The sequence below is a fragment of the Ambystoma mexicanum genome, chromosome 3q (assembly GCF_040938575.1).
Source record: "Ambystoma mexicanum isolate Mex_15411 chromosome 3q, UKY_AmexF1_1, whole genome shotgun sequence".
Lineage (NCBI taxonomy): Eukaryota > Metazoa > Chordata > Amphibia > Caudata > Ambystomatidae > Ambystoma > Ambystoma mexicanum.
The window spans coordinates 687,400,324-687,426,162 of NC_090926.1; the positions used below are offsets into that span (position 1 = coordinate 687,400,324).

Consider the following 25,839-nt stretch of genomic DNA (forward strand, 5'->3'; position numbering starts at 1 on the left):
GCTCTTTATTCTTCACTGTAACTGCCTTTTCACTTGCTTAGCACATTGCAGTATCAGAGGGCCCTGGTTCTTACAGTAGCTAATTTACACACATAATACTAACAAAATACCCAAAATTAGCTGAAGTGAAACTCGGGGACCGGGAGCATCAACAGGACTGTGGTATATAAGGGCCATTTGGGCTGTTCTCAACTCTCAGCTGCCTGTGGGCCAGCATCATCCCATGCGTCATAGGTTCTGTGTGTGTACGTTTTGGTCATACGGACGTGTGGGTGCCTGACTGATATTATCGGGAGTCTTGTATTAGGCTTCTGTAAATGTACGGCTTTCTGCGTGTTGCAAAGGTTTGGATTTGCGTATTTTCAGTTGGTCATTTCTGGCTACCCAGTATGCAAGTAAATGTGTGTCTCTAGAGGGCTTGCCTTGCAGTAAAGTTGTGTGTGCACTGCAGTTTAAAGTAGTTGACCAGGATCAGAGATTACAGACAGACAGGGGTTCTCTTTTTAAGTGGCTTATTTAGGATACATTACACCAGTGTGGGCAAAATAATCAAATGGTTTGACACTAGAGCATGACAATGTCATCTACACTCACAAATTGAAAGACTACAATGGTATAAACATGTCCAATGTCAATAGCGATTGAATGAGACACATGTAATGGATATTTTAATTAATTATAATGGGAACGGGTGAAAAGGGAAGAACACAACAGACAGTACTGCTTCCCCATACAATGTCAAACCCTTCCAATGGAATAACAATGGAAGCAGAATACAGTAGTTTACAAGGACAAAGTTCTGCAATTTAGCTGATTGGGAGAAGAGATCTTGCTCTTCGCTTAAGACACTTTGGCCCTCATTACACGTTTGCCCGTCTGGTAAAAGTGCCGACAATTCCACACTTTTCCCAGACCGGCAAAACACAAGTTTGCCGGTGGGAGTCACTGTTTTACCTCCAGCCAAGAGCTGGAGGTGAGGTAAATCAGGCCCCCACCAGCAAATGCATTCTGGTATTACCGGCACCAGAATTCCCGGTGCTGGTAATACCGGCAATCCCTGGAATGGGGACTTACTGCCCTTTCCACCACCTCTAATATCCCAGTAATACCGGTAGGTCATTTTCCTGGTATCCCACCAGAATTACCGTCTGGATACTGGAAAACTTGTAATGATCCACTTTGAAGAATCCTGCAATCCCTCACTGAAGCCCTGCCTAAAGTCTCCTCCCAGGTGGGCAGGGGAAGACAGATGCTTCCTGGTCCCAACCATGCAGGTGGGTTACTGTGGGAGGATCACCTGGGTGGAGACAGGGCCCAGGTTAGTGAGGAGATTTTTTGTGCAAGAAGAGGTTATTGCTTATTTCTATTTAATGTCAATTGCCAAACCTTTGAGGCATAAACGGCTGCAGCAGGAGAGGAGAGACGAAAGGAGCTGGAGCAGTAGTTGGAAGGTTGGCAGTAGCAGTAGTAGAAGAAGAGCACAAGACTGGCAATTCACAAAGAAGTTTGATCCCAGAAAGGACGTGGAGACAGCAGATTTTATCTGCAAGTTCTGAGAGGGGTGTGCGGTCTCAAAACCTGCATTGCCGTGGCTGCACTGAGGAAGACGTGCCGAGAGTGGAGTTTTCCCCATGTGCGCCGGGTAGCTGACATTGCAGAGCCACGACTGTGCTGAAGCTCAAGGCACGCAGCAGAAGACAAGCCGAGGGCCTGAGGAGTGAAGGAGACTCCCAGGTGGAATGGCCAGACCGGAGACACCCGTGCTGCAGAAGGGTGTGGGTCCTAAGTGTGCCCAAAGCAGTAGTAGAAGCTGAAAAAGTAGGGAACGTGAAGCAGCCTGCAAAAGTAGTGTTCCCGGAGCAGGTGAGTGAAGCTCGCCATTCAGGTCCACTTAGCAAGCCTTGTCGGTAACTATTACCAGCTCAAAAGTAACTTGCGTTAGTGTCAAAGCGTGTATAAACTGTCGTCGTAGAAAGCATTTCTAACAGTGGAAATTTAAGATGTGCACTAATATTGAAAGCCGTAGTGTTTGTGTAAGAAGAAAAGCATCTTATTTCCAAACATTCCGAAAAACCTAACACTGACTTTCACAAGAGTTACAAGTGAATGCAGCATCAAAGGAAGGTTGCGTGTGGCCAATTGTGTTTCCCAAAGGGAGTTTGGAACCATCTCTGTGATATTACATGGGAATACAATCAGTTGCAACCGTTTAAGATTAGAGATCTATCTTAAGAGTGTACGCGTGTGAATACATCTGTTTTTCCTTTGAAGACTGAATCTTGTAGAATTCTGAAAAATGTTCTTTAAGTCCAGAAGGTGTTGTACTGCCGAGGGGAACACGCATTACCTAAGCCAAGAGTCGAACCTTTTCCATATTGAAACAAGTCCTATGTAGATGAATCCACCTGATCTGTGAGGTTGTTAAAGGTCCAGTGTCATCTGATATAAGTGTGGAAATGTTACCTGAAACTGGGAGAGTGGCAATGCAGCTTCAGAGTAGTTGCTTGTAAAGTATATTAGGAAATATAATCTGTAATGCTGAAGACTGCTTAACTTGAGAGAAAGTCAGTCTTGTGGCAGGGGCAGGTTATACTTGTGGCAGTGAGACAGGCAGAAGAGGCTACCCTTTTCTTGGAGCATAGGAAAGAGGAGTGTCTTGACTACCATTAGAGGTTCAAGAGTCTTGTCTTTATATGCCTAACAATACTGTAGTTTAAAGTTGAAGCAGAAGCACCTGAACGGTGGTGGTGTATAAAATTGTAAGTGGATGTCACATTGAAGTTGTTTAAAGTAGTGGCATAATGTGAAATAAAGGAGAGTGTTCTCACGGTAACAGTAGTAAAAGGGTGATTTTCAAGAGGAAAGCAACAGCCCAAAGAGAAGCATCTTGACAATAATACCAAATGTGCTGCTGAGGTTGTAACTAATTGTAGAGTTCTTGAAGAAGAAGAAGTTGTTAACTTATTCCTTGAACTGTGGCAAATAATCTTGGGAAGAAGATATCCAGGATTACCATTGGTGCTATTTTATTGGCTGGTATTGGAAGGATATATTTTCAACTGGAGCCTGATGAATTGTTACCAGTGGATTTTTGTTAGCTGAACTTTTTGTTTTGACTTTAAACTTAAAAGAACTGGTTTAAGACTTTTCTTTCTTTTTGAAAATGTTGAGGAACTGATAAGAACTGGTTCAAGACTTTTCTTTTCCGTTGAACATTTCCTTGAAGTTGACTTTGAAACCCGGGGAGGAGATTTATCCAGGACAGGTGAAGGTCATCCAAAATACTGTTTAATTATGTTGCTTATTATTACCTTTTGAATGTTTTGTTGGTTAGTATGAGGGCCAGTTTGTGCATGATAGGAGTAGTTCCCTTAGTCTTTAAACTAAGTAGGGAATTCCCAGATAGAGTAGGGCAAGCAAAGCTTGCTTATCAAATCTTTACTTTAATAAAATGTCTGATCTTGAGAAAACTGCAAGCAGTTGTCCACCTCGCATTACTGACCCCTTACACATCTTAGATTTTCTTGGCTTTTGGGCTTACACTGTCCTCCCCCTTCTGAGGTCTCCTTCTTTTCATGACAAGCATCTGATGTCTTACGTTTGGGTTATCGAAGTTGCAGAGTTGTTTGTGGAATGATCTGCTTCTTGCTTTAGAACCTGTTACTGTAAACTTATAAATGTTATGTTTTGTTAATAGGATTTTATACTGCACCAAATCATCACCATTGAGCTCCTAGGTTTGTCAATGAAGTGGCACACTGTGCCTCAGCCATGGCATCCAGACCGCAGTCTGCTGGAGGACACAAAATGAGCAACAGGATGGGAAAGTGGGAAAAAGATGCTGCAGGCAAAGGAAGGAAGAGAGGGATGGAGTGAGGGAAGAATGTGTAGTGATGGCGTGGGTTCATGTCTGTCTCGTTAGCTGGATCATAGTTCTCCAAAAGAAAGGAGGCAGCTATGATCTAAAGTGTTGTAATTTATTTATTTGTAATATACTTATAACCAAAAAGGTTTTGTATGTACAACAAAAAGTAAAACACAATGGGCCTCATTACACGGTAGGCGGTAAGGGATTACTGGCACTGGTAAGGGCAACGGTGCCGGTAATCCCTTAACGTCCTAGTACGATGTCCCTTAGTGGGTCCCTTCCCTAACGCCTGGTTTTACCAGGCATTATGGAAGGGACCCGTTGAGGGACTTCAGAGCTAATAACGGGTCCGTTATTAGCTCCATCCCCATTCCCATTGAGCCCTATGGGGGCCCAAATGGGAATGGGGAATGGTTCCCGGAATGGGGACTTACCTGGTCCTCCAATGTCGGAATGACCCGGTAAGTCCCTATTTCGGGAACACGGACCCGAATGCGGTAAGGGGGTAGCCATGGCGCTAATAGCGCCATGGCTACTGCCTACCGTGTAATGAGGCCCAATGACTTGTAATTTTGACAAAAAGATACATATTACAACAACACATAAAACACAATTTTGTGATTAAAACCATGTTACAGAAACATCACTGATACTATACTGATTGTTCACAGGTAGGGTAAAATTACTCTAAAATAATTTGATCATAGATAAGATTGAAGTTATGTTGTTAGAATATTAAATCTCAATAAAATAATATTTTTAAAACATTAGCACATTTCCAGTAGAATGTTACCATATGGTAAATCAAATTATGGGCACAACCGCTCATAAACAACACCCACAATGCAGTAAAGTTGTTACAATTAAAATTATTATATGATTTAATAAAGCTACATCTTAAGCGTTGTAAACTTTCACACTCTATTAATAAATGTTCAATTATTTCTAACGTTGAGGAGCGACATACGCAACAGAAATGTGCTTCTTGTGCAAGGCCTATACGGGCACCTTGAGTAATCAATACTGCGCTGATGTTAAATTTCAAAAGCATATACTGGGCCTCATTATACGTTTTCCGATCCAGTAACAATGGTACCGGTAAGCTTGCCAGTACCGTTGTTACCGGACAGGCAAACTATGTGTTCTGCTCACGGGTGGCTTCCCGCCCACCAGGACTGGCCTGGCGGGCGTACTGGCACCCGCAATCAGAGCATGTCGGATGCACCGGCACCATTCTGAATGGTGCCGGTGCATCCGACCTCCCCATTCCCATTGAGCCCTATGTGGCTCAAATAGAAATGGGGAGCTTTTTTTTCCAGCGCCCGCGAATGGGAAATTACCAGGTCCGGCGGGGCCATTATGATCCGGTAATTGGCCATTCGCGGGTGCCGGAAAAAAAATTGCAAGTTTGTTGGCAGCCTGCCAGTTTTACCAGCAAGGCTACCGCCAAACTTGTAATGAGGCCCACTGTCTGGCTACTGCACTGTTAGAATAGGCTACAAGATAAGTTTGTTTAATCAGGCGGGCACCAATATATACCCAAAATGACACGCTTTTGGGTTTTGTTTGCAAATAGTTACGATTTTCATTTTTACTCATCATTGTCAGACTTTTTTTCAGGTGAGATTTAACCAAACGTGTATCACCTTCGGAAGATAGGTTGCCACACCCAACCTGCCATTGTGAGTGGAGACAACAGAGAGATCCTAAAGTTCCTATTCTCTTGCAGTTGTCGATAGCAAGAAATGCATTTATATAGCTCACCATCATTGTTCCATTGTTCAGCTTTTGTAATTTTTCATAGAACATTACAGTTTTCATAATGGAATCTTGGCGAATGCCGTAAAATTCAAATTCAAGATAGAGATGTTCGATTTACAGTGTTTGTGGCATGTGTAAGAGTCTGTGCAACATCAGACTTTCAAAACGTTTCAATTCAGTTTCAAGATGGTGCCCTAATATCTCGACTACGTAACATAGAATTGGTCGGATTTTGGTGGAGTACACGAGCAAAATTGTCATTACAGAAACTCCTCCTTGTAATCCTATAAATTGGCGCATTTCTTGGACCGCTCTGTTACATTTTGTTTTCGTCTCTGATCAATGCTTAGCCCACTTCAGAGTATGTTCCACATGCAACCGTAAGTACTTATCAGAGGGTTCACTTTGCAAGTGAATGCCATTTAGTTTGCAGGTGATATTCTTGCGCTTGTTGGGATTAGGGAAGAACGTCATGATTTTACTTTTCTCTATATTGATTTTGAGGCCGTTTGCGGCAGCATATACTCCCAGCGCAGAGATCAAATTTTGGAGTCCTTAAGCAAGTCGTCAGCATAGGCTAACCAACATGTACTATGTCGACCCCTCCCAGGGCACACTTGTAAAGCAGTAAAGGCAGCCCAGAAATCTGCTAAATACAGATTAAATAGTGTGGCAGCCACAATACACCCCTGCTTAAACCTGCAGTGTGCTGGCATGGAAGTAGAAAGTCTACCCTCTGCATCTAACCTTATCTTAACAGAGGTATTTGAATACAATAACATCAGCATCCTGAGTAAGCCAGAAGGGTTGTTCCATTGGAGTAGTTTATGCCATCATTTGCTTCGTATTACAGAATCAAATGCAACTGAGAATTCGACAAATGCACAGCAAATTGGAATATCTCTGCGTTTCCAGGCATATTCCATAGAGGCTACCAGAATTATTACATTATGCGTCGTACTTGCTGTCCTTATAAATTCCATGTGATTTGGAGGAAGTATGTAATGTTCTGTTATCCATTGGTTTAGTTCTTGGAGCAGGATTTTCGCAAATAGCTTTGCAGGAACGTGTAACATTGCCAGCATCCTGTAATTGGATGCCAGGTTCCAAGTGCCTTATTTATACAAGGGTATAATATGGTTTTTGCGCCTTGTTTCTGGTATATGGCCAGTCAGGCTTATGTGAGTAAACAGCAAGTGGAGACCATGTGCCATGAGATTGTTTTACTAGGGTGTTACATATGCTGTCAGGTCCAGCTGTTCTGGAACTGTTTAAGTGCTCTATAATATAGATTAGATCTGAGACGGCTGTTTTACAGATCGAAGGACAGTCCGCTAGAGGGTGAGGGTTGTTATTGGGGAGAACAAGGCCCAAGGTAGAGGCAATATGGAGGACCCAATCAGGTTCCGTTACACCATTTATTGTTGTCCTTCGTGATTCAGAACCCCTCAAAATAGACCATATTTTGGTATTGTCTTTTTGGATAGTTAATTAGGCGATTGATTTCCACTTATCAGCATTACATTTTAATTTATATCCACACCCCCATTTGCAATGGGTTTGCTTTTGTTTTTTTATGTATTGGGTGATCTCGGCAGGGGAGAAGGGACATGGCCTCATTACACGGAAGGCGGTGATCCAGGGTGCTATTAGCACCCTGGACCATGCCGGTAAATTACCGGCACCGCCTTGGCGGAAAGGGGATTTACCGCCCCATTCCAAGGTTGGTGGGGCGGTAAATCCCCCTTCCGCCATTGCCCTTCCCCATTCCCATTTCTGCCCCATAGGGCTCTATGGGAATGGGGAAGGCGCTAATTACGGCACCGCAATTTTGCGGTGCCGTAATTAGCTCCGAGGTCCCTTAGCGGGTTGGTTTTTAACGCCTGCAAAAAGCAGGCGTTAAAGCACCAACCCGCTAAGGGACCTCGTAGTAAGGCGGCAATGGTTAACGGTCACCGTTACCATTAACGGTGGCCGTTAACCATTACCACCTTCCGTGTAATGAGGCCCATAGACTAGTGTATAGGACTTCACCTATGGTGAGTCGCAGTTGCCGTTTTGCTTGGGCAATGGTTGGATCAAAGTTTACACGGTTGGTGGTGGATTGAGTCGTACTCTCATCTGCAGATCTATAGCTTCTGTGTGGTTCTATTGATTCTTTCAGTTGGGTTAGTATATCAGAGAACACTGCAACGGTATCTCGGGGGGTTTCTGCCGCACAGTTGTCAGTGAGTAATATAAAGTTCTCTGCAATATTTCTGGCTTTAGTTGATTTCTTCTCATTCCAACGAATACGATTGCCTGACGTATTAGTGTGAATGCCACCATTGGGGTCATAGGTGTTCACAGTTGTCTGGGACATTTAGGTGTTTAAGTAAGAAACATAGTGGAATATGGTCACCTTCCGTCCTTGGTACTATTGCCATATCTTTGACATGAGGTAACCCACTAAGATTAGGCCTTAGGATCATCGCCAGGATAGTAGCCATTCAGGCACATGAAGCAAAATGTGTCTATTATTGCGACCCAGGCTCTGGCACAACATCTATGCTCTCTGATAGATTTTGTGGGCTTAGAAACTTGTTCGCCAGAGTAAGTTGTTTCGGACAAGTCTATGGAGGAATTGAAATCACCTGCATTCCAAACAGGAGTTTGTCTATGGAAGCTCGATAGAATTGCCTTCACAAGGGCGACATTCTCGTTAGTAGCTATTCTATTTGGCGGGTCGTAGATGGTGATTAAGATAAAGCTATGTGATGTGTGCTGAAGCTTAACTGCTAACACCATAGAGGTGGAGACCTCTAGTTCGGATATTGTCCAAGGTGATAATACTGAGATCAATAGGCCACCTTTCGGGCCTTTAGATGCAGGTTTTTGCAGTGTTGCACAACCATCAAATTCAACAGAGGTGGTCAGCCAAGTTTCTTGAAGCACAATAATTGCAATATTAAACATCTGAACTAAGAGTCCTTCTGGGATAAATATGGTTGCAGATTCTCCAGTGCTCCAAGAGAATATTAGGTGAATGTCATTGCAACATCTGGGAGAAGTGAGGTTTGAAGATTGCTAGTAGCCACTGCCAGTATCCTGCTTCATATTCGAGTGTCTCATTGATCATGAAGAGAAAGCTGGGGACACCTTTTGTGGAATGGTTGGCCCCTGGTTAGTTGGTTGAGTACTTGCGTTAATCATCGCAGATGTTGGGGCTGGAAAAGAAGTGGCAGTTTTCATACAGGTTTGTTGACAGCAGAAATGAGGCATATGTGTTATCCCATGGTTTGTTTTTCATGGTCGCAAGATGTTAGAGGTTTGGTTTTAGCTATGTTAGCGTTAGAGACAGTCAAAATTGTCTCTTGCCTGATCTTTACCGGGCCAATCTCAGATACTGCACACATATAGCCCAGTTTGAATAGGGCATCTTGGTGGGACATCACATATTTGAGTAACAAATTAGAATATTAATTAGACTGTGTTATACTTGGTCAACAATTTGGATGTCTCTAGAATGGATTACACGGAGAGGTGCAACTGAAAGAAATAATTTTAAAACTGCCTCACGATTCAGTGGGGGCAAGTATACATCAGAAGATATTGCTTTTAATTGCAATGCTTTATACATTAGTGTATTAATATGATTAACATGGTTGCAAACTGGTAGTTTCAAGATGGGTTTAGAGGATGTTTAGAGGATGTGGGAATCCACAAATTTGGCAGTTTAGATTGGGTCACACGGGGGGGGCAGCCGGGAGGTTAGATATGGTTGAGTCATCTGTTGGATATATGTCTATTGTCACCAAGTCTACAAAGGACATAGGGTTAAGACTTTTGGCACAATGGGGTGGTTGACTAAGGCTTACTGCAGAACCGACACTTAACATGCAGCTCGCTTCACTTACAGGAGTGAGCGATTTGATTAAGCTACTGATGTCGGTTTTCGCGTACATGAAGGCTTGAGAAATAGCCTTCTTTTTACGCTTCAAGGTGCAACCTTTCTGTGTAGGGCATAGATTATGAGTGTTAAGGCCCAGAGAGGGGACTTGGTAAGGAGACCTATTCACTGAGAAATGTAGAGGGTTGCTAACTTGACTAACAGGGAGGGAAAGTTCAACAGGGTAAGTGTTTTGGCATTGGTCTTGCACATGTTTTTTCTGGCATGATTGATACTTTTATGGAGGAGGACCGATTGAAGGTCCAATTTTTCTATTAAAGTGCGCAGAAGACATTCAAAGGCGGGAAACATTTTGTCTGATGTTTTACTAGAGGAACTTGTATCGTCCAAGTTGGGTTGGGCAGTGTTTGAACTGCAAGGTGGCAAAGAATCGTTTGGTGGCAAGGGATTTGCATATAGGCTATGGGGGTTAGGAGTGCAAGGAGGAGCTGAGTCAATCGTCTGTCTCAGGGGGAAGGGATGTGGGGGAGGGCGGGGAGATGGAGGGCAGGAGGGGATTGAGATAGGAGAGAGGGCAGAAGGGGAGATGCTGGCAGGCACATCGTATTTCTCAAGTTCGGGGCATCTGGTTACGGCAAAAGAGTGAATGGAGGGCTCGAGATCTGGGACTAAATATCCAACGTTAGTGCTAATAGAGGATAGATCAAGCAAATTGCAACAGTCATGTGAAAGACTAGGTTCAGCTACAGAAGGAGGATGAATCAGGGCAGTGTAACTACAGCTTGGGTGAAGTTAATATTAGTTTCTATGACTTCACAAGCCCTGGTGTTAGATTCTGTATCAGAGGTATATTCATCGGATGGACAAAAAGGTGCTGATTCAGGCTTAATGAGACTCACGCCTAGAGAAAGGGCGTATAATAAGGTATTTATTAGCTTTGAGCCTAAGCAACTAAGGAACTGGTTGAGGTTTGCGGTAACAGTTTTGGCAGCAAGTATGAAGTCATCAGGGCTGGCGGGGGGGATTTTCGCAAAGTTGGTGGTGAGTTTGCATGTTTTAACCTGGGGCTCGGAATGCGTGATTGTCTTTGCCGGGCATATTTTTCGGTGCCCGCTCCGCAGGGTTTTAGGTTCAAGTGAATGGCTTTCCTGGGCAGGGGCGGGAAGTTAACTTAATGCTTTCAGATACACTAGACATAGTGGTTGCGTGGAGTGTACTAAGGACCAATGGAAACTTAATGTGAAATTGACGATTGACGTCAGACTGTTATGAACTATTAGCGAGTGGATAAAGCATGATTTCCCGCTATCGCGCTACTCTACAGAGTATAAGGTGAAATGGGCTTGAGGGATGCTGAGTCGCTGGCAACAACCTAGCGGCAAACGAGACAAGCTCCTGTGGAGGAAATGGCTTCAGTTTAGGGAGGGAGGGAGTGAGAGGCGAGGGGGAGACAGAGATGGTGAGAGTGGAAAGAGGACCTGGGTTGCTTATCGAGAGTTGGTCTAGGGAGGAAGGGAGTGAGAGGCGAGGGGGAGACGGAGATGGAGTAGAAAGGGGACCAGGGTAACTTATCGAGAGTTGGTTGATTCCAAAGCCGAGGAGATACTGAGTATGCAGAGTATGTGGTCTGCCTTTAAAGCATTTTGATAAGTAGAATAGAATCAGAGCCGGATATATATGTCAGACACTGTCAATTAGGCTACTGATTTACATGACCGGTTATGCGTTCCAACTAAGCGGGTGATTTAACAGCCAACAGTTCACATTTGGTGCCTTGGTGGGGCTAGAATACCACAATCTATGCTGGACAGTACTATGTGAACACTGGTCGTCGTGTAATTGTCGGAAAGACGTGGGGAATACTAGATCCTGCTATAAGCGGTTAAAGTATATCACTAAAAGATTATAGTCATTTATAGGGCTTAGTACTAAGTGCTAAAACAGGTTGATTAGAGATAAGGTGGTGCAACAAGCAGTTAGAGAGCATACCAAAGGCAACACAAGTAAGGGTCTCCTTCTGACCAGCACAAACCGCACTCTGCAGGTACTCTTGCAAGGCATGCATGCAATTGCGCGCGTGAATCCGAATTTGTAAGTCTTCTGGGAAGGGGCGGAGCCAACATGAGCAACGCAAAGGCAACAAAAGTAAGGGTCTCCTTCTGTCTAGCACAAACAGCACTCTTGCAAGGCACGTGTGCAATGGTGCGCAGGAGTCCGAATTTGTAGGTCTTCTGAACAAACCCTGGTATTTGCAGAAGCAACCAAGTAACCTATACAAGATTTTCAAAGAAACACAGTTACTAAACACATGTTTTTTCTAGGATGGAAAGGTACAACCTTGAACCGAATTACATCAGTACGTATTATCACCTGAACAATTTGTAAGTGCACCTTATCCTGATCCCTGTATTGTCTTTTCTTTACCCAGGTTTTAAATCCCTTCTACTTGTTCCAAGCCTATGCTTTGGCCATTTGGATAGCTCATGGATACCTGGAAGTTTCTTTCACCATCATCATCATGACGATTATTTCTATCATCATAACAATATATGACCTCCGACAGGTGAGTGCCAATCAGAAGGTATGTGGAAGATACGCTTAAGATGAGACATAGTGTGCGTGTGTCTGTCTGTGTCTGTCTGTCTGTGTCTGTGTCTTAACTTGAACATCCTGGACAGAACAGAGATATGTAGGTTGTCCATCCTGCATAACCCAGGCAAACGAATTTCCGATGGCATTGTGCGCAGAGACTACTGTTTCCTGGGGTAGCGTTGTGGAACAGCATTTTTGTGGGTTGGGTTGAGCCCAGAAAACCTAAAGGCCCTCTCCAGGCCAAACTATTCACTGAGCGTCCTCTCTGAAGGCAACGCTTAGGACAAGCTTTGGTAAACCAGTGGGTGGGAGCGGTTGTCAGTGGTGCTCTTCTACTTTTTTAAATAAAGTTTTACTGTTCCTATACTTTTATTTTAAAACAAAACAGTTCTGGAATGGTTTAGTTTGAAAATAAAAGTGTAGAAAGAAGTTGAAACTTGCACTGCACTGAACGTTCCTTTAAACAGCAGGTGTGTTTGTTTACGGGTTTGTATTGCACGTCGGAGGGGCACAGTGATGCTGTTTGTGGCGAGCGGCAGCAGGCCAGCAGCGAACATAGTTCCACTACTTTTTTTCGTTCACTTTGACCACTGTGTAAAACAGTGACTTCCTTGTGGGTCTGCCGATTTTAGAAGATGTCATACAAATAACACGGTTTTACCCAGTACTGTGAGTTCTTGTGATAACGATTTTGCTCATTGTGTAACTTTATGAACATATAACAGCTTCTTAAGGATTAGAAACAAACTAATACTGCCCTTACCCTTTTTTAAATTCATAGACAAACCGTCCATTATCAACCACAGACAGCATCCATGGATAACTCGGATTTACCACTCAAAACCACTAATTTTAAATCACTCAGGGACAGACCATGGAAACGCATGGCCTAATGGTTGACTCTGATTGCTAAGATTTTGTATAACCATGAATAACCACAGAAAGACAAGAATGTTTACATGGTGTGACATGTTTGTTCATATGACCAACCAATCCCTGCACTGGCTCCCCTGTGGCAGCAAGGATCAAATTCAAGACTCTTTGCATTGTTCACAAGGCTTTCTAAGGGTCTGGGACCTACTTAACTGCAACGCTGCTACCTAAATACTATCCCTCACGAGCCCTCCACTCATCTACCTCCAACCTTCTGCAAGTTAGCCGGTTCTCCAAGCAGAGATTTGGAGGGAGATCCTTATCCTCAGCAGGTGCTTCCCTCTAGAATAGCTTCCCTGTCGCCCTACGTCTTGAGCCGGACCTGATGAAATTCCAGAAACTCCTCAAGACCTTCTTTTTCTCCTCTTCCTTCTCTCTCCCTCTACCCTGCTAACTGGTTCTCTCACTCCCTCTCTCACTCCTATTCCTTAGAGCATGATGACAGGCCACTGGGTATATGTCAGAGTCTCACTGGTCCCCAGCACCCTCGCCAACCCTCTCACACTTGCCTCAGGGCCTTAGACCCCACCCTCACTCAACATACTGTGAAATTAACCCACAAGAGTGGCTCTCTCAGCGCTACCCCAGTTTCAAGCGACCGGGTGCACTTGACCCTCCCCTCCCTGTGACCCTCTGTGCACTTCTCGATCCATACACACCACGGCTGAAGATCGACTTGTCTGTTCTTCCCTGTCTTCATCCCTAATTGTACACAATGGCCATCAGGCCTATTTGCTATATCCCACACTGTTGAATGTATTTTACACACTTACTCTGTGCAGACCATTATCGTCTCAGAGCTTCAAGCAATTTAAGTGACTGTTGTTTTCTCCCATGTTCCCACCCCCCTTCAGCGCTTTGAAACACTTACCTGTGCAGGTGCTATTTAAATAAACAATACAATACAGCGCCAACTGCAAAACGGAGTTGCATTGTGGCGCCTTGTGAGGGAAAGCGAGTAGGGAAAATAAGACACAGGAGGGGAAAGAGGGAGCTGATCAATCACAGGTCTTGGTACATTCAGAACTGGGTGAATCTAAATAGAAACAGTGCTGGGGGTGAGAGCAAGTGACATTCACATGTCATAAAAAGACTGGTCACATGCAAATGAATTGCATTGACTGCATCACAGTGAGTGTGTGTAGCGTCTGAACAGCCCCCAATTAAATGCTATTTGATCGGCTCTGAAAAAGTAAGAGAACGGGTTTGCTCTGCCAGTATACGAGCATGTGCATGTTTTATCTTCTGGTGTACAAAGGTCAAATGCATGCTAGAAACTGCTGATTATGAAAATACATAAACATTTTAAAGGTAGTAATGCAAATCATGATCCACTATTTACACCTAACATTCGTATTTCAGCCACACTCCTGCTTCTTAAAAATCTGCCAACCCAGAGGTCCTAAACTGTGTTTTGCAAGTCTTTGCCATTTTGTATTCCTGTATTGATAATAAATTCAGTACAAAATGGACCAGAATTTAATATGGTGGGCACCTAAAACCCCGGACTGTTTTTTTGCACACCTGATATGGTACAACTTCATATCTATGTAAACTACCCCAAGTATTGCTGTTCTTCTTTTAGGCTTGCACACAACTCTGATGAACCTGTGTGATAGTGACCCGGCTTGTAGTCATTGGTTAACACAGCAGAAGCTCTTACTGCTTCCAATGTTGGTAATTCAGTTCAGTGGCATTAGCATAAGTACTCCCACTAAACCGGAAATGAAATGATATTTTATTTATATCGCGCTAGTACACGGGTGTTTTGGAGCGCGAATGATGCCCAGGGTATTATGGTTTCTCATGTGGTAAAGAGCGTGTAATATGAATATGCAAATGCAGCTTCTGTATGACCTTTAACATCCAACATCATGACGACAGAGAAGGGAAATTGCTCTCAACAGGGTGGGGGTTTTGAATCCTGTGCACAGCTTCCATTTGCAACCATGGAAGGCACTGGAATCCATGAAATGACCTCATTTGATCGAATGGAGTAAAAGGAGCTGCAGACAGAGACCACGGGGCCGAGGAGTCTCAGTTCATATCCGTCCCATAGGTTTTCTTTTCCTGTGAGGTTGCACCTGACCGTTTTTACACTGTGAGCAGTGCTCCTGTTTACTCACGAACAGCAGCAGCAGCCGCTTCCCAGCCACGCCCAGCACCTCCCAGCATCTAATGTCACAGTTTGGGCCCTGGGGAACATAGGATGATCCCCGCCCCTCGGGCCACAGCTTGTCTAAACTCCTGCCGCTCCACCCTTGCGATTAATATGGTTCACCACACATCTCCCTCAACCCAGGCTTTACATAATGTAACATCAATTGACGGTAGAATGGTTACTGTATGTGCCCAATACTCCTACATTGTACAATGTGAATGGGTATTAAATACTTATAAGGGTTCCACAAACAACTTGAATCAAGGTTTGAATCAACAGCAAACACAAAACCCAACCCAAAAGAAATGGAGGGAAAATGGAAATCATTGAGGAAGGTTTGTGCCAAAATCAATCAGCAATCTGTATTTATACATGTGGCCCAGATGGGGTTAGAATCGTTTGAACAATGGCAAGCTTCTGCTCCAAATAGGCCATGCCAGTCCACTGATTGGAACAGTGTCGTTGGGATCAGTGTGTGGCAATCAGATTGGAAGCCTCACGCTCATTCCTATATCAATATCTCCCCTGTACCACCTCTGATATCTACAGCTCTCTGCCCTGCTCTGTAACCTGGAAGTAAATAGAGCAAGGTGTGTGGACTTGAAGAGCGTTCCATTTTGAATTCCGACCCACAATGGCTCTGTGAGGATGGAAGAGATGTGCTCAGGTCGGGGCAGATTGTCATGTTAGAAATTCAGGGACGCCATTTGGGGAATGTCAGGGGAAGCAGTGCAACCCCTGGTATTGCCCTAGCAATCCCTAGCTCTGTCTCTGCTACTCCTGGCTTTAGAAGCAGTGACAGCAGCACTAAGCCCGATGCCATATGCATTTCAGCACTCCATTGCCTTAAGGCTCAGTTAGGTATGAACTGCACGTGCAGGAGAGCCATTTTCTTAATTATTATTTACATCATGGCTGTTTGCATGCATTAATTGCACTCATTTACATGAAAACACTCATGCACATATAAGAATGATGTATGAAGCATTGTCGCGCTAAACCATAAACAAGCAAGGACACCCAGTGTTACTGCTCAGTTAATTGATTGTTTCTAATCATCAGGATTTGCGGCTGCACGATCAATTTCCATAATGCTTTAAATATATATTACAGGGTCTACAGTAGTGACCCTGTAGTTATGGTTAAGTTGCTCAACCCAACCAAACAGCAGTTTTTGGGTGGCTTATAATTTTGGCACTGTATGACGAATCCTTCCGAAACCTTCCACAAAAAGCATACAGCTACCTCTGAAGCATTTTGCAAAGTGTTGTGCAATTTTGTCAAGGAGGGAAAAGTTATAGGGGGGGTACCAAACCTTTGAAATCTGGATAAACATGAATGGAAAAAATGTTTGCTCGTGGCTACAGCCCAAACCACTGGACGGATTTGCACCAAAATTGTGTGAGGTCCAGCAGCCTGGTGCCAAAAGCATACTTTGCCCAATTTGGCGTTAATCTGTCTGATAGAGTTTTTTAAAATTGCCAAAATGTATGTAAATGATTGATATCACTGTCTGGTCGTGGACTCATTTCCTGGTTCCATGTCCACGGACACGACTAAACCAGTTAGAGAGCCGCATAACCTTAGCGGACATCATCCACGGTTGTTGTTTGGTCAATAAAAAAATGTGAGGTGCGTGAAAACATTTAAAACGGACGCCATGTTGGATTCACGAACAGCGCCCGTAGTCCGTGAACATTGTGGTAAAAAACATATTAAAAAATACAACATTATACTTGTCAAACAAATGAAACAATTTCTGGGGAGTAGAGAGGTGATGAGGGTGGGATGGGATATGTCCAGAAAAAGGCCAAAATCAGGTGGTTTTCTTCTGAGATGTGCACGATCATCTCAGATGCTGAGGGACATTTCTGTGTTCGCGAACTTGACAAATGTTCGAGGACATTTCTGCATATGTGTGCATTACAGGGTTGGTGAAGAGCAGTTATAAAATGGCTTATAACTTTTGCAATGTGAATGTTACTGCAAAGTTTGGTGATATTTTGTCAAGAGGGGGTAAAATTAGAGGGGGCTGGTCCCAACATTTTTGGATCTCTTATAAATTTGGTGCCATTTGACGCATCTGCACAAAGGTTTGCAAAACGATTTTAGATGCTACTGTGAATGTTGGTGCAAATTTTGGTCCTGTTTCATCAAGAGGGGGTGAAATAGGGGGGGAGGGTCCCAATATTTTTGGGTGACTTATAACCTTTGTGCTGTTTAACGAATTTGCACAAATGTTTGCAAAAAAGACTATACTCTACTTTGAATGTTTGTGCAAAGTTTGAAGGAATATTGGCAAAAGGGGTAAACTTGTTAGATGGATTTGCATCAAACTTGTGCTAGGAGCATTGGCAAGGACCTGAAAGTATGCTTTGCAAATCTGTCATGTGTTCTATTTTTTACAAAATGGCAAAATATAGATAAAAAAAGAGTGATATAAATGTGGTGACTGTGGTGCATAGCCAGGTTGCCATGGCTACAAGGGACCGGAAATGGGGTTAAAGTGGGCATGGCTGCTAGAGACCGTCCATGTAACATTTTCAAAATCTGGATAGGCTTGAATAAAACGTGCGCAAAGAGCATCAGCAAGGACCTGAAAGCATGATTTTGCAAATCTGTCCTGTGTTTTCTTTTATTCAAAGTGGCAAAATGTATGTGCAAAAAATAGTGCTACAACTTTGGTGCCTGGGCAGTGGGCCCGGCCCTCGGCAAGGACAAATGTCTACTCTGATTTGCTTATTGGGGCTTGCGGCATGTCCGAAGCCCATGCCCCATGGAGTGTGGACACAAGCCATGGCTGTAAGCCATGAGCACTGGCCATTGGTCATATTATGGTGGTATAGTGGACACTGCAACAGGATGCAGGCTAGGTGCATTGGATAATGGGGGTGATTTGTTGGGGCTGGGTTCATGGTTGAGCCTCATGGCCTAGGCAATTCAACCCTGCATGTCCTGCTGAAAACAACACACATCAGTATGAAACGGAACAAATACATTGGCTTATAAAAGGAGGCTTATAATCCTTTCATATATGTTAAAATACAAATTATTTATAGCTTATAAACAGTGCTGTAACATCATGAAACATTTTCACTTAAAAAAACATTGAAATTCAATGAAAACAACTTTAAGGGATGTTATGGTTAAGTTGCACTAATAAAAACCTGTGACATTGAATGAAAAAACCTTGTTAATGGGACATTATGGTTGCAAAGTAAAATCGAAAAACCAAAATAATTCGCCAGTTATGATAAGCTATGCAACCATAGCTCGAGCCACCGCCATGCACTGTTAGGACCAACACCCGGGACATTAAAGGTGACCTCACAATCCAGTTCAACCAAGATTACAGTTAAAATGCTTGACTTATGAAGATAACCTTGTTATTTAAGTATTACAAAGTAAAAGCCCATTTAATTTACTAGCATGTGTATTCATTTTACTCGCGATTTACATTTACCATTTGTGGGCTATTGACAATAAGTGACCGGTACTGTTATAAAAGTATCCGGTACTCACACCATATGACAGGTACTCCTACCTTAAACCACGGTTTGCCATAAAATATTCAGGTGTACACACCTTTGCCCGGTGTTGCAATGAAATGCGCAATTTCTCACATCAAATGCCAAGTACTGAGTAGCAAGAGCAGGACGTGTGAAAATGCTGTGCGTTCTGCAGTGCACACTGTCCTTACACAGCCTTGGGGAACGTTGTGTGCAGGGGGAAGTGAATCATTGTGCAACATATTGCTTAACATGCAGTATCTGCGCAGCTTGGAAGGTTTGGAATGCAGAATTTAACAGAGTACAGGTATCGTAACAGTTGTTGTAATGTTGTATTGTCTTGCCACTGGCCTGGATGCTTGCTGTAGAATGTTGGTGCATGAATGCAGCTCAGGAGAATGTTGGGTGCATCTGTGTGTGAATGTTCTGTGAGTGTCAGTTGGGGGCCTGAGCTGGGTTGAATGGATGGCCGGTGTGTCTGCTCCTTTGTGAGTAATGTTTATACCTTCCCATGTCCCTGTCAATGTCCACGCGTGCTGTAACTATAACAAGAGTAACTGGAGCAATGTACAGATTGTACATATGTAAAATAAAGCCTTGCCTGGAAATAACTTAAGTCTCCACAGCTGGTCTGTGTGTCCGGTGTGACTAATAAGAGACATCTCTACAACAGTCCGAATGCTGATGCTGCAGAATTATTAATTTGTGACATCAACAAGGGAGAAGATCTGCTGGGCCCGGAAATGAACACTGGGATCAATAAATACAGTAGGGCAGGTTGGTCTTTCAGGGCACCTAGTACAGTGTGATAGTACAATGGTGCACACCGCCTATATCTAGGCACTAGAAAGCATTTAAAAATCGTTAGTTTGTAACCAAACCGAATTAATGTGTAAGCACATTAAAGGCGTTCTTCATACCTGGCAGTAAAAGGAATAGGGGATGATAACAGGGGGAGGGGCTGATGTATATATATCAAGCGCTAAAGCTCTTTCGACCCCAGGGACAGTTGCGTGCAGCCGCCTCCGCTTGAAGAGCACATGGTGTGGTGGGCACAGGGTCTCATGCTCACTGTGAGCTTGTTGGCTGTGTGCAGGTGTGAATGCACGGCTCTCCCAAAGCCAATTCAGAATCATAGGGCCTCCTTCTGACAACCGAACTCTGGGCTTCATTACGAGTAGGGCAGTGCGCTGAAAGAATGGTGGTAACACCTTTGGTGGTAAGGTGGAGGATTTTCCTCCAGTAAATCCTCCACCTTACTGCCAAAAAACACAGAAATAGGCAGAATTACCCCCGGTGGTAATTCCACCAAAATCCCTAAGGAGTCCTAAGGACTCCAAAAAAAGGACTTGCACCACCCACTACCACTTGTAACCCTGCTGTAAATACGCTGGACAGTAGTTCCATTTGGTGGTATTTTGGCACATTTATCACTGAAATACCGCAAAACTTGTATTGAGGCCCACTGTGTCATAGCGCTGCCCAAGGATACAGCGTTCCCAGAAGCACTGCAAGCTTCTCTGGGTTCCAGTTATAGAAATGAAGAAATGCTTGCAGGATGTCAGACCTTGGATGGAGCCGGATAACAGAGTTAGGCAATTCTGAGGCAATCACACAACTGTCAACAGTACTGGGACAAATTAGCATAAGTGAGGGAGACACTATCCCTGGTCATCTTCCTCAGCTTCACCTTAAACACCCTTGGAGATAAGCTTTCCATATCGCCTTTTTAATAGATTTTTTAAAATTGCATATCCTGGTTTATACATATTTTACACAATCAGTTACCATGTATGAACATGGTGGTAATCATGAATTATTTTTATATACGATGTCACTTCAAGATAATTCTTTACACATTTTCTCAAAATCGTAGAGTCAATGAAAAGTTATTTAGATCATTATCCCCCACATTGAGTGCTACTCGGTAGGATAATAATGTCTTCTGTGATTTCAGCGCTCTGAGACCTATGGGTGTGTAGCGCTATATAAGAAATACATTATTATTATTAATTAAAATCATTCCAACTTTCACTTCCTATGGGTTTTTCCAAATCCATCATGTCAAAAGAGCCACTGTGCTGTGCTTAGAGCCTCGCAATCGGCAACAAATGATGGCAGCGTTCGATAGATTTGGCATCATTCCAAGTTCGTGGGTAATTGACAGAATGACCGCCAATTGATTACTATTGCCATCGATTGGTTTGATATTTTTACATCAGATTCCAAGGATTTTGGTGGATTGTCAGCGATAATACTGGAAGGGTAACTCTGCTGATTTTGTAGGTAAAGTGTAGGATTTGCCTGGAATAAATCCTCCTCTTGAACTCCTATCTTGGAATTCAGCTGAGCAGAAACATTGACAGTAATTATGCTACTGCCACAAAAAAGTGGCGTTAACAGAATTACCTAACAACTACAAAGCAGACTCTTATTCCACCAGAAAAATGCCAATGCCTATAGCTCAATTAATTCAAATGAATGAACACTGTGTATAATCACAATGGTTTAGTTACGCATATCCAGTGTAAACATATATTGCATACAAAACACAAAACACACAACATAAACACCACCAAGTCATGTACACCATTTCTTATAGGGAAACGTGAAACACAATATGCCACAAATGTTTTACCTAATCTAACAACCCTTTTTACTCACTCAATATACTACATATGCTGCTGTGGTAAAAAGTCCCACGATCCACCATTCTTACCTCATGCCCTACATGTTTCACTCCCTCTATTCATAATTTTAGAACTTCTCCAAGGGTAACACACATCAACATAAATGCTACACTGCACCCATACAACTATTCACATTCCACAAACATTACAGTTCATTAAGAAATACATAAATATTTGCAAATATATTGCTGAACGTCCATTGATCATTAATAAAGTGCTGTTATTTAGTTGCATTGTAGTTCACGTTTCCTCAAAATTGCACGGTACCCTGAATTATTGTAATGACAGTTGTTCAGTACTATTCTCCTTTTCCTGCATCAAAATCTCATTTGGGATGGTACATTCCCATTATGTCTCATATGAGATCATCATCTTCTACTGAGTAAATATATCTTATAACCACCATGCATTAGCAATCATCCTTCAGTCTAAGCCTACAAATAGAGCCATGTTATGAAGCTCATCATTTTCTATGATTTCTACACTTCTCCAACTGCACAGTGCCGTCCAATTTGCAAGTATGAGATACGGCGCTGAGACCATTAAAACAGGCCTTAAATCATTCAGCTTCGCCACATCTAAAATGGTTGTGCATTTCGCTAGTGTTGCGTCACCACAAATACTCACTGGATTTAGTCGTCAAACATACCAATCATGTACTCCTTTGCTCCCGTGCTCCAAAGGCGGATTGTATTACATACTCATGCAGGAAGCATATTCAACGCCTTTTGAACTACAGCATTGTTGCGTATGATGCCACTAGTCAGGCGTGAACCAGTGTAGCTCCATGCATTGGAAATTTGTTACGCGTGTATATGCATGCAGATATTTAGTATTGTTATTAGGGTAGAGCTTACTAATTCCCCTAAACCCCTGTTTTGATGTTAATAGGTAACGGAATGACCACCCGATATTTACTGCACCCCCAAATTCTGTTGGAGGCATGGGGAATTTGTATTATAAATTCCAGATGTAGGAGCCTTACGTGAAACCTTGTTCACACCCCAGTTACTTCAAAAGTCTGAGCCATATTGTTTCGCATTTTCATATATATATATGTCGCTACTTTGAGTATGGGAATAATCCACACATTTAGAGATGCCTTCCATTATGGGCACACATCTTATTTTATCTTGAGACCTTCTTAGTTTTGGTCAAGACGCTGATGTTCGTTATGGTCAGTTTGCTCAGATGTTTGAAACCTAGGTGCATTGCTAGTTTTGTGAATTTTGATGTATATATTGTGGCTTATTGTCTATTTTCTAAATTGTAGGTATTGCCCATACACTAAATACAAATACAAAATACACGTACTGCGTCATCCCACGCTGCAGCTACTTGTGGGAAGTAGTCGATACAACCATTCTGATTATTGAGAAGCAAAAATATAAATCTCATATAACTAAGACATATTGTCCCTGTTCGGTTCATAAAGGTCAGTCGCTGCCATATTCTGCTTGCCCAGTCCATCACTTCCATTGGTGGTGGTGAAGCGTTAGCAGATGTGCACCTGCAAACATGGCATGTTTGCTTATTTCCTCCACTATATCGTCTGTGTGCGGGAACCACTGCATACTCCACAGCAGGCTTGTAATCACAGTTATTCCCAGATGTCCCAAGTTCCTCATACAGAGTGTCTCTTTCATTCATCTGTATCAGACCCTTGCATGCGATTTCTCAGATTATTGTAGTGTTCCTTCACATGTTCATCAGGTTTTCAGAGTTGTCCTCAGTGTTCGGCCTGCCTGGTTGACATTCCTAATTTCTTTGAATGAGAGAGGCAGAGGTAGGGCTCGGTCCACACCAAAGTTGAGGTCTATATCTGCTTCTTTATCTGGTCCAGGGGTCTACAACCTGGGGATTTCCAGATGTTTTGGACTGTAACTCCCATGATCTATTGGGATCATGGGAGTTCTAGTCCAAAACATCTGGAGAGCCAAAGGTTGCAGACCCTGATCTAGTCGTTCTGAAGATGACTTGCTGGATGTCCCCATTGCCCCATGTACTCGGTGCCTGTGGAGGTAAGCATTCCACCGAGATTCTAGACGCATTATCAGATGTGTCATAAGTGAAATATGCAAAGTGCTCGGGGATAGTAAGGCGGATCACTTAATTGACTTTTGTGCCATCCCTGAAACCTGGGGACATAATGCAGCGGGCCCCTCCCTGAACCTGTCTATCCCTGAAGGGTACTGTATGTTGCGTAACGATAGGGAAGAGGGAAGAGTGTGCGGGGGGGTTCGCGCATATTTTTAGATTCACGCTCACCATTTGGGAAATTAGCCGCCAAATCATAATGGAATAGAGTTTTTACATGTAAAAATAGTTTTTAACGCTGAATCAACCATAAATGTTCTGCTCATCTATAGGCCTCCCTCAGTGACAGAGGACTTTGCTACGGCCTTGTCCAATTACCTCGTTTCCTTTCTCAATATGAGCTGCCTATTACAGGGAGATTTTAACTTTTAGCTGGGGCTCAAGGAGGATCATTTTGCATCCGACTTGGAGATGGCTTTGGCTAATCTGGGTTTTTGAGCAAAAAAATCCATGTTCCTACTCATTGTTTAGGTCATACTGAAAGACCACAAAATGAGGCTTACTGCAAAGAAATGGAAATAGCCAGTCACGAGGGCAAAAACCAGTATTTATTACAGTCCGGTCTGGGGTCTCAGCGCCCCACGATGCACGCGTACAGACACTGTGGCGGGAGAGAGCCCCTAACAGCCAAAGTGTCATGCATATATACATTCAGGAATTACAATACCATACACTTGTCCAGCCCCGTCATGAAATAGGGTCAATAGGGTTCATGACCTTTTCACGTAGGTAATTGTACTGAGACAATGGCTCTCATTATGAGTGTGGCGGAAAGGCAACAACGGCGCCGGTAATGCTACCGGCGCCGTTGTTACCTCTCCACAACATTTCGAGTTATGCTCGCGGGTGCCGGATTGCACGCCTGGTCTAACCAGGCATGCAGGCCGGCACCCGCAAGAAGAACTCATGATTGCACCAGCACCGTTATTAACGGTGTCGGTGCAACTATGCTCCCGACCCTTATTCTGCCCTGTGGGGCAGAATGGGGATCGGGAGGCCGGCCATAATGGCACCCACGAATGGGCAATTACTGGGTCCGCCAAACTCGGCATGACCCAGTTCTTGCGCATTCGTGGGTGCTGGAAAAAATGCAAATCCGGCGGCAGCTGTGCCCTTAACAAGGGCACGGCTGCCGCCGGAGTTTTAATGAGGGCCAATGTTTGGTGCATTCTTCCCCGTGTGCACAAGTGCCTGTGTACGAGTACCTGTGTACGAGCACGATACACATAAAATATCATATCATATCATTGACAATTTACTGTCTGAGAGCGGGGCAAAGTCGTGCGTGGGGGCATATTGTTTTCCCTGGTACAAGGTAACATTTGCCGTACAGTTTATCTATGTTGTTCTTGAAGCCTGAGGTCAGTCTGCACTAAAGCTTGGAAAACAAGATTTCCACCAGAAGAGCACATTTGCAGCTGCACATTATTACAATTAATGGTTCAATGGAGAAATTTGGTTGAGACAGGCGGGCACATAACATATAGATTAGCTACACTTCTGCAAGGATTCAAGGTTCTACTGTGTAAGACAAACAACACGCTCAGCAGAATGTGCATTCCTGTCTCGTAAATAACAGAAATTTCATGCCGCGGTCTTCTACTGTGTTCAGAGTGAGAAATGCAAAATGAGCAAAGAACTGTACTGAACAATGCATCCAAGATGGGGAATAAAAGAAAATGGCAACGTGGCCACCAGTATTGTAGCAATAGGTTTGTAGCGTGATGCGAATGTGCTTAGGCCAATATTCATACCTATAGGGCACTTAACTAAAAATATTTTCACAATACCTTAGACTGGGTATCCACTCTTAATATGATCTCAAGGGATTCGTATGTGTTGCCCTGCCCTTGGTCTGACCATTACCTTGTACACTTTACAGTATAGGTGGAATTTCCGGAAAAAAAAGTTTGCCAAAACGCCAGGTGTTCTGGTAAGGAACCGTAAGAATCTTTCAGTGGAGCGGATTGAGCCCTTGCTGAGCCCAATGGCTAATCTCCTCCATCAAAAAACATCTGATGAGATTTCAAAGACCCTAACATCAAATTTGGATTACATCACAAACTCGTTAGCTCCTCCTAAACATAGATTGCACAAGGCGGAAAAAAAAACGAATTCATGGTTCTCCCCTGAATTATAAAAACTTAAATCTGCCACACTTAAAACTTTTCTGTATTTGGAAATTGAACCCCGACCCTTTAGCATTGGCAGCCTATAAAGGAACAGCCAAAACATATAGATTAGTGATCATAAATGCAAAACAAAACTCCTTTAACTCTAGAGTACAGAATGCTCAGTCTGACGTAAAAGAGCTTTTTAAGATTTTGAAGGAGCAAAAA

The 25,839-nt window shown here is 43.3% G+C and overlaps 1 protein-coding gene across 1 annotated transcript in view; it reads left to right on the forward strand.

Moving 5' to 3' along the window:
- The window catches only part of LOC138448004 (probable cation-transporting ATPase 13A5), a 512,982-nt gene that overhangs the window by 114,466 nt on the left and 372,677 nt on the right, over positions 1-25,839 (forward strand). The window contains exon 7 of the mRNA XM_069604536.1: positions 11,947-12,081. Coding sequence (XP_069460637.1) covers positions 11,947-12,081 — 135 coding nt within the window. The remainder of the gene's footprint in view (positions 1-11,946; positions 12,082-25,839) is intronic.